General features: G+C 45.0%; 1 protein-coding gene across 4 annotated transcripts in view; it reads right to left on the reverse strand.

The window, feature by feature from the left end:
• Nucleotides 1–2,223: 2,223 nt before the first annotated feature.
• The window catches only part of ehd3 (EH-domain containing 3), a 16,780-nt gene continuing 9,003 nt past the window's right edge, over nucleotides 2,224–10,000 (reverse strand). For 3 of the 4 annotated variants that reach the window (XM_060041247.1, XM_060041248.1, XM_060041249.1), the window contains 5 exons: nucleotides 8,476–8,617; nucleotides 8,289–8,388; nucleotides 7,612–7,782; nucleotides 5,781–5,945; nucleotides 2,224–5,335 (listed from right to left, as the gene is read on the reverse strand). In XM_060041247.1, the coding sequence (XP_059897230.1) occupies nucleotides 4,808–5,335; nucleotides 5,781–5,945; nucleotides 7,612–7,782; nucleotides 8,289–8,388; nucleotides 8,476–8,617 (1,106 nt within the window). In that variant the 3' untranslated portion in view covers nucleotides 2,224–4,807. The remainder of the gene's footprint in view (nucleotides 5,336–5,780; nucleotides 5,946–7,611; nucleotides 7,783–8,288; nucleotides 8,389–8,475; nucleotides 8,618–10,000) is intronic. The other variant, XR_009523605.1, reaches the window with a different exon arrangement.

Below are 10,000 nucleotides of genomic sequence, written 5' to 3' on the forward strand. Positions count from 1 at the left end.
GCCCGGGTTAACGGTGCGGACACGGCCCTACAGGCTGCCCGTCCACAAACAAGACGTGGTACGGCGCGAATTAGCAACCATGTTAGAGTTGGGTGTGGTCGAGGAGTCTCACAGTGACTGGTGCAGTCCCGTCGTGCTTGTGGGGAAGCCTGACGGGTCGGTCCGGTTCTGTGTGGACTACCGTAGGGTGAACGCGGTGTCGAAGTTCAACGCCTACCCAATGCCTCGGATCGTCGAGCTCGTGGACCGGCTTGGCATGGCCACCTATTACACGACTCTGGACTGCACGAAGGGGGGGCTACTGGCAGATTCCGCTGTCTCCAGCAGCCCAGGAAAAAATGTCCTTCTCTGCTCGGTCTATTCCAATTCAAGGTACTTCCGTTCGGGTTGTTCGGGGCCCCGGCTACGTTTCAGCGGCTGATGGGCCGTGTCTAACGGCCCCACGCCGCGTATGCTACTGCCTACATCGATGACATCGTCATCTATGGCGAGTCGTGGGGGCAGCATATGCGGCAGGTGGCGGCCGTCCTTCAGTCGCTGAGACGGGCGGGGCTCATGGCCAACCCGAGGAAGTGCATGATCGGGCGGAGGGAGATCTAGTATCTGGGGTACCACCTGGGGGGGAGAAAGGTCCGGCCACAGGTCGTGAAGACCGCGGTTCTTGGGGCTGGCAGGGTACTACCGGCAGTTTGTGCCGCACTTCTTGGACCTGGCCAGCCCCTTGACCGACCTCACCCGTAAGAGAGGGCCCCAGATACAGTCCAGTGGTCGGAGCCATGTCAGGGGTCGTTTGAGGCTATTAAAACAGCCCTCTGTGGGAATTCGGTCCTGTGTGCTCCTAACTTTGATCTCCCTTTCTCCCTGCAGACGGACGCGTCGGATAGGGGGTTGGGCGCGGTCCTGACCCAGCAGCTGGAGGGGGTCGACCGGCCGGTGCTGTACCTGAGCCGAAATAAACAAGCTCCCAGTGAGGGACGACGAACTGTGGTCTCCGCGCACTCTGTGACCTGCTACACACACACACACACACACACACACACACACACACACACACACACACACACACACACACACACACACACACACACACACACACACACACACACACACACACACACACACACACAGATAGGAACTCCATACAATGGTATCAGCTTCTGCAAATATGCAAAAGATAACCTAATTGCAACACGTCATGGACAAAGTGATTAATCACATGGGAATATTATCATGACATAACTGCCCTAACAATAGTGTGTGTATGTTTGTCTTAGTAAACAAAACCTTGTTAACTATATGTATTCGATATATTTTCTTAACACGTTACAAATAAGTTTGATAAATGGAGATATATTATTTGCATTTCCCACATTAATCAGCTAACAGCGAACTATCTAGTAATTGTGTGTGTGTGTGTGTGTGTGTGTGTGTGTGTGTGTGTGTGTGTGTGTGTGTGTGTGTGTGTGTGTGTGTGTGTGTGTGTGTGTGTGTGTGTGTGTGTGAACGTCCTTTCCCATGTCCTTCTCTGTGAGGATGTCGCAAGTCTGGGTTTAAAAAAGTAATGACAGAGGGATGTGTGTGATTTGTGCCTCACAAACACACTCACACCAATATTTCAATCTCTAGTTTCCTCTGCTGTCAGTATGTGGACATGTCTTTCATGCTTTCAGTCATCATTTCCTTATGGATGAGTGTGTGTGCGCCTGTGTGTGTGTGTGTGTGTGTGTGTGTGTGTGTGTGTGTGTGTGTGTGTGTGTGTGTGTGTGTGTGTGTGTGTGTGTGTGTGTGTGTGTGTGTGTGTGTGTGTGTGTGTGTGTGTGAGTGTTGAGCGTTTGTTCCATCCTGATGCACAGCTTCCTGATTCCTACACTAACACACAAACCCATGCATACAGCCCTGATGACAGCTCGGCCAGAGAGATAACCGCTGTAAAAATAAGGACATCTTCCTGAAAAGACCCCACGCCAAAAAACCCAGATAGAGGAAAATATGTGGGCCCACAGTGAGCAGTCCCCTGAGGAAGGGGCGATCAACACTGGGGGGGACAGCTGGAGGGTCAGGGTGGGATGGACAGGAAGTGGCCGACATGAGCAGAACTTCCTGTCTTGGCTATATCTGTGCATGCATTGTTTATATATACTGTATATATCTGTATATTGGACAAATTTGGGTAACCATCAAAACATTACCTGAAAAAAACTAAAACAAATGCATGAAAAAGTATTTTTTCGTTTTATGTTTTTTTATTTCCATTATTATATGTTTCATATTTCTCTTTACATCACAAACATTCGCAAGATTTTTAGAATTAGTGTTTTTATTTTAGTCATGATGAATACAAACTATATATTTGTGCATTGTTCTTGTTTCTTGTTTGGCCAGATAAGCAATGAAGCCCGGGTCCCACAGTTCCTTTCATGATTGCTGATGGTGTAGCATGTTACAACACTTGGAAATCAGTACATGCAACACTTAGGCTTGTTAGCAAACAACATACATGTAACACCTAATGACACTAATGCATGTGGTCGACTAGTTTACACAGTTATTCTGCTGTAGGTTTAGCCAACACAGGGCTGTAGATGTTTGCACTGCATGATTCCCACAAGATCCACAAGATGCTCACCACTCATCGTCACAGTATCAACATACAACACTGATACTCAGTCCAACTCCAGTGTTTTTGCGAAGATTAACCACCTTTGTTCTTTTGTTAATGCGCCTGTTTTTAGTCCGACTTGTCACAGGTTTTTAGTAGGCTTACTTTTTTCCAAAGACACCATATAAGGACAATCAATTCTCCACAATTTCTGAGTCCAAAAACATTGTGAATATCAGTCAGTACTGCAACGATACGATACAACCACTCAATCCATTACAACCGTTTTCTTTAAACACATCCTGCTAATTTATTCAGTTCTGTCAGGAATCACTCCATGTCATCGATATAACCATTTATTGCCAACACTTTCAGTTGGCGGTATGGTTCCACTCTTTTCTGGTGCTCCCTGCTGAAGGATTTAAAGCATGGCGTACAGATGTCAGACACAGCATACCAACACTTGACAAGAGGGAGCACTACACAATCCCTCAAGGGGTACATCAGATATCTCAACCCAATGTATAGGCCATATGCGATACAGAGCAGAACCAAGAGAAATTCTGCTCAGCATATTTAACTTTGCAGAGTGTGTGTTTGAGATCGAAGGTCAGAACTAGCTACACCCATATGCTACTGAATAATAAATCAGAATCACTTTCTTTGAATTCTCTTTTTTACCAATACCCACAGCCCATACACTGGTATCATAATAATATCAAATACCAATATCGACATTTGTGTCTCAGCTCTCATAACATTTCTGCTCTCGCTATATCCATATAAGTGTCAGTTAACCACGATTCATGATATTATAATAACTGTGGATATAGACAGTCTTGTAAAATAAAATAGAAACAAATTCTCGTGTAAAACTTTTCCTAAATAATTGATTTTGTTAATCATCCTAAACATAAGCGTGTCGTTTTTTATACCCAGCTTTTCTGTTCTCTTCAAAGAAAGGCTTCCTAATCAAAACCACCTCAAATCATTGTATGCATGTTTTTTATCTCGCCCAGATTCACTTTTGACACTGTTGTTGGAGACCTGTATGTGGCACGATGACGCAATACTAGAACTGCTCACAGCTCTACATGAGTCCCTGAACTTGACCCAAAGGGCAGCAGTGCACGACCGCTTCCTTGTGAACATTGTGGCCAAATATTGAGTTTCCTTGTTCATATCAAGTCATTCAGGTTTTCTAATGAAATAGACCCTTTTCACAGAGATGCTGTTGAAGGATAGACACAGGTATCACTCACATTTATTATCGTTCTGCTTCTTTCGATGGAGTGTGTTATCTTCACTAGCATTTGTCTACTACCCGTTAGTAGACAAACGTGGTTCATGAAAATAGCCTATAATTAGTGTCCTCGCTCACAACATGGTCTCCGTCATTGTAGGATGGTGAAAAGGCTCTATCAGCTGTTCAACATAGCCATAGTGCCCCTCACTGTTACACACAGAATGTTATCTTCTCTTCCTCTTATGGTGTTCCTATTGTGGCTCCCCTCTCCTCTCCTTTTGTCGGTTTAATGTTGATGTACTCCAGTGTTTTATTTTATCTTCAGTGTTGCTGTTTGTTTGTTGTTCAAGCCAAGCCATGCCTGATCTCCCCCTTCCCTTAACCGTGTAATTAGTATCATGAGTACAGTTCTTCCCTCAAGAGTTATTGGAGAAAGTTAACCGCTTTTTTCAAAATGCAATTCAAAATATTAGTAGCATTTGGAGATATAGTAAAGGTTGAGTTTTGTGCACGTTGTTCTGCAACGTGCTTGCAGACATGTAAAACTACATTAACCATTGTCCCTTGGAAAGGAAAGAAACAGATTCACGGTGCTACGAAGCCAGAGAGGTGAAGAGATGTTTGCTCGGTTTGTACGGCGGAGCGTCTTTTAGTGGAAAGGTCCCGCTAAAGGAAAGCTCTGGCATCTTCTTCATGGGAGCATGTGCTTCATTCAGGGGCTTTGTCAGCGTTGATATGAAATCCAGGTGTTTTTTCAGATTCTTCCAATGCATTACATTTCTCATTAAAGGGGTTATATATATACATACATATTTCTATATATATATTTGAATGTGTATATGTATGCTTGTGTCTCTGTGTATGTGTTTGTCTGCGTGTCTTTGTGTGTGTGCATGTCTGTGTGTCTGCATGTATGTGTGTGTGGAGATCGGGGGGGGGGGGGGGGGAGTGTTCCTCATCCCCTACTCCACTAGTTTCCTCTTGGAGGGGGGGATGAGGTGGGCGGGCAGCTCGGCAGGCAGCTCGTGTCCCTCCAGCTTCACCTTGATCAGATGGTTCGCCAGCGCAAACTCCTCATCGTCCAGCATGCCGTCCTTGTCGATGTCGGCCAGCTTCCAGATCTTTCCCAGCACCGTGTTGGGCAGCTTGGACTTCACCATCTCCCGCTTCACGTTGGCGCCCGTCACCTTGCCGTTGACCGGCGACAGGGTGTAGAAGATCTCGTCGTAGGCGGGCTTGTCGCGCGCCACCACCCACTCGGCCTCGTCGATGCCCTCTCCAGCGCCCTCGCCGTAGCCGTACCCGAAGGGCCCGTTCAGGGTGTTGGTGAAGGCCCCGCCCTTCACGGCGGCGTTGGGCCTCAGGTTCTCCTCCTGCCGCACCAGCACCATGAGGCCGGCGATGTCGTTGGTCAGCATGTCGTCCACCGCCTCCAGCAGCTTGCCCTTCAGCGGCGGGAACTTGGTCAGGTCCTGGGACTGCAGCTGGTCCTGGGGGGGGGGAGGGCCAGGGGGAGGGATTAGGAGGAGGAGGAGGAGGAGGAAGGGGAAGAGGAGGAGGAGGAGGAGGAGGTAAACAAAAGTCAAACCGATGTCACTTCTAGGCAGCATAATGTGGCCATAATGTGATTCAGTCACTTAACTTCTACGTTACCCATCACATATATGTTCCAAAGGCAAAGGCAAACCTTTGTGTCTAGAGTCAAGCAAATTGGTGACAAAATACACCTCCCGCCTTAAGCAGATTATAATACGCGGGCACTATTTTTTTTTTTTTCCCAAAACATGCAAGAGCAAAACGAACATGGAACCATTACAAGCAACTGTATCGAGGTTTCACCCGACTTGTCAGGACAGAATCCTGCCCATGCTACTTTAAAAGTGCCAGCTGGGGGAAGACTGTACACTCTCTGTGACGGCCTCTAGACCGGTTTACCTGCATCCTCTTGAGGTTGGGGAAGTCTCCGGGGGAGATCTGGTGCTCTCTCTCTATGCGGACGTAAATGTCTCCCAGACTTGCTATCAGCTCTTTCTTCTTGTTGTCCTTCCCGAACACAGTGGGCATCTCTTTCTTCAGCGAGCTGATGATGTACGCGTGAACCTGCGCCAAAAAAGAAACACATGCTCAACATTCTGGTAACTTAATAAGCAGACGACAGCTCTGTTTGTGTGTGTGTGTGTGTGTGTGTATGTGTGTGCGTGCGTGCGTGCGTGCGTGCGTGCGTGCGTGCGTGCGTGTGTGTGCACGTCGTTTGGTTGGTGCCTTGATTTCTAAAAATGCAGTTGGAATTTCAGTCTTTCCTTTAAAAAAAGAAAAAAAGAAATCGACTTCCTGTCCAAACAGGAAACCGGAGATAATCCACTTAGGGGTTGAACAACCTCACTTGTCAAACTCACTACGTCTATGCTCTATGAGCTCCCTAAGGAGTGGGGGGGTGGGGGGTATGGGGGGAGGAGGGGGAGAAGGGGGAGACGCAGTGACGCGTTGTGTCAAGGTTGACAGCTGGGTCGGGCCGGGATGATGGAGGGATAAAAGACGATGGATGAAATGGGAAACAGGATTTGGTTTTCCCACCCATCCCGTCAGTGGGATCAAGTGGGATGGCGCCATTTTGTGTCCCTGAGGTTTCAAGATAAAATCGTCTTGCTGTTCTGGGGCGTCGCCTTGCCTTCAGTTCAATCCAATTCAATTGTATTTGTATAGCCCTTAATCGCAGTTGCAGCCTCAAGAGTGCCGAGCTGGCCAGATATTTACGACATGCCTTAACGATTAGACACTCGTTTTCACAAGTTAATATCATCTCCTGATGCTTAGCCTGTAAAAGAAGCAATGTCACGATTCACCAGTGTGAGTGTGTGAGTCCTGTAAATGTCACACATCCAAAAGCAAAATCTATTGGCAAGCAAAGGACCAAGCCATGAGCCAATTCCAGATCCATATGTGGACATTTGACTGACGCACAATATGTAAGTCAGTATTTAGCTCTGTCAGTGTGCTCCCACCCTGGGTGTAACAGGGCCTGACAGCAGAAGGGACACACCTACGTGGGAGAAAAGGAAAAGAAAACGCCATCCAAGCCAATAAGCTGACAGGTTTCGCCTGACGATGAGAAACTCAATGACCAATACCACATGCGCGCAACCAAACTCTTTCACTTAGGCAATAGTATTTGATGAATTCACACAAGCCGTGATAATGTCTGTGAAAACCAATGTTGGTTGGCTGATTATGCGTAAATATAAAAAGTTTGTCATATTTAAGCTTGAAAGAGCTTAAACATTCCGGAAAGAAAACTACGATTTCAAAATAAAAATTGCGGGGGTTGCGGTGTTGACATGTTTTAACCCTTCCCACAGTAGTGTACTTGGGTGTGAGATTTTTGAGAACTACGTAATTTCATCATGCATGATCGAAATTTGTGACACATAAAACACCCTGAATGATCAGCTACCTCTCCTAACCAATTAAAACCACACAGCCCACTGACCAGTAACATCGCCTTTTCTGTGGGTGTGTATACGTGTGTGTGTGTAGGTCTATGTTTGGGAGTGTGTGTGTGTGTGTGTGTGTGTGTGTGTGTGTGTAGGTCTATATTTGGGATTGTGTGTGTGTGTGTGTGTGTGTGTGTGTGTGTGTGTATGACTGTGTATGTGTATGTCTGTTTGGGTGTGTGTGTGTGTGTGTGTGTGTGTGTGTGTGTGTGTGTGTGTGTGTGTGCGTGCGTGTCCATTTGCGTGCGTGCATGTGTGTACGCCCGTGGTCATACCTTGGCGAGCCGCGCTCTCTTGATGAGGTCATTGAGCTTCCTAAGCGCGGCGTTCCTGGGAAGGGACTGGATGTCCTTGAACAGGTCCTGCTCCTCCGCCTCAAACAGCTTCCTGTTGTCTGGGATCAGCAGTGGATGGGACCAGAAGGAGCCGATGTAGACCCGGATCACCTGCAGAGAGAGGGAGAGAGACAGAGAGAATACAACATAGTCATAACCTGTTATAACTATGTTATTCTGTCAATAATGTCTACGGAGATGGGTGGGGAATTGCGGTTGATTGATTTTACCATGACATGTTGTCTGACTGTTCTTATACTGCTCACTGATGTTCACTTTGTTTTGGGCTTTAACCTTTTGGAGTACTACTTTGTTATTTTTTGCCTTTGTCTAATTTTTTAAGTTCTTTTGAGAACTTTAATGTTTTTTACCATCACCATAAAGCTCTTTTGAATTGAATTGAACTGATTAGTGCCAGAGACAGAGATAGAGCAACAGAGACAGAGAGAAAGAGACAGAGACAGAAACATAGATAGCGACAGAGACAGAGAGACAGCGACAGAGACAGAGATAAACAACAACAACTGAAAGCGTCACCCATTAATAAATCGATAATCAACACATTTATCAACACATTTCTCTCTTTAACTAAACTTCAAAATGGCATGATATGTTACCTCCGGCGTGTTGACGATTTTCCCCAGGGACCACATCAGGGCTCCATACACCCTCATCAGCTGCTGGGTCTCTATCTGGTCCGCCTTGTTCAACACCACCCTTAATTGAGTCATGGTACAGCATCATTTGTCATGCCTAAGTCCTTCCCTCCCGGTGTTTTTTGCGAGGTTCCTACCGGGACTTTACCTGATCTTGTCCTCGTGGTTCTTCAGGGCCTTGATCACGTCCGAGAACTCGTCGGAGATGTCCAGCTTATGGGCGTCGAACAGCAGTATGATCCTGTCCACGCGCTCAGCAAACCACTCCAGCACCGCAGCAAAGTCATAGCCTGAGAGATTATATCAATAACAAATCGTCATTTTAATCGGCACGTATTTTTATAAAATCATCAAATGTCTCCATGGGGTCAGTGCGCTCAATCTATAGTGTGAAAATAGTCTAAAATTTACGATAAAATTATCCTAGATTGAGCCAAACGCTTCACTTAAGGTACAGCTTGGTAGTAGAAGTTTTGTGTGTGGTTGTGATTTATGGGAAGTGCAGTTTCCACATAGATTACTGTACGTGTCCAAATGGGTTTTCACTCTTACCTGGAGGTCTTCCACAGAAGATGAGATCAAAAATGATGATTGAATGGAGGAGTTAGTGTATTAAAAGGCACCAAAAGGACCCCAGTACTGACAGACAGATGGACGGAGTGGTAGTACAGTAGTGGGAGCAGCAGCAGCAATGGTAGAGGTAGTAGTGATACAGTAGGAATTTATGCAATGGTTAAGAGATTATGTTTACTGTCAGCAACAAATGGGGAACAGCAAGTAGTAAGCGTTTAATTGTTATTTTAGTGTTTTTTTTGTCTATCTTAATTTCATGAAAATCTGGCCTAAAATTAAGTTCACAGCCTTGAAAAGAGGCTTTTAAAACGTACGTGCATCTTCCTAATTATTTATTATGTATTATTTAATTTATTTTGAATCACATAAGCTCAAATATGTGAACTTTTACTTTGAAAATCTCATATATTATTAAAGGCATTTGCTGCTTTGTTGCTACATTGGGCCAAAGTAGTGTCTACTTCATATTAACTACTTTCAAATCTATATGAACACTATAACAGTTTAGCTTTAATCTCAAATAATATAATTTGTATTTCATTGTCATTCTTTTAAATCTTGATTTTGCCATCTATTCTCTTTTGAATATCGAACTCATAATTGAAACAAAGAATAGACCCTGCATCACTCTGAAGAAGGTTTTATGCAATATTATTTTAAATATTCATACTATATGTCCTACTATATGTACTATAAGTTTGACCACAGCAAGTTGTGCCAATTGATTTCCTTAACCGCTTCATTCTTGATAACCATACTACAGCTTGTGTGCAGACCAAGTGGCATTAGTCTGGCATTAGTCTGTATGAGAGGCCGACTACTTTGACAAAAACACTGCATCTTGGCCAAAGCTTCAAAGCGCTGGATTCAAATGATACTTTGATGAATTTTAGTGCATCATTTTTCAATAACACTGTCATTCCACAAAAAAAGGCTTATATTTGTCTTCAATTTTATGTTAAACACTGCTATCACAATGAGCGTGAAACACAAACAGGAGCCCGCCAATAGCAGGAAGCGTCAAAGACAAATAAACACACTTTTTTTGGTGAAGAAAAAAATGACCAAAATCCTACAACTCAAGTTATCATCCTATTTTT

This window comes from Gadus macrocephalus, chromosome 21 (genome assembly GCF_031168955.1).
Source record: "Gadus macrocephalus chromosome 21, ASM3116895v1".
Taxonomy (NCBI): Eukaryota; Metazoa; Chordata; class Actinopteri; order Gadiformes; family Gadidae; genus Gadus; species Gadus macrocephalus.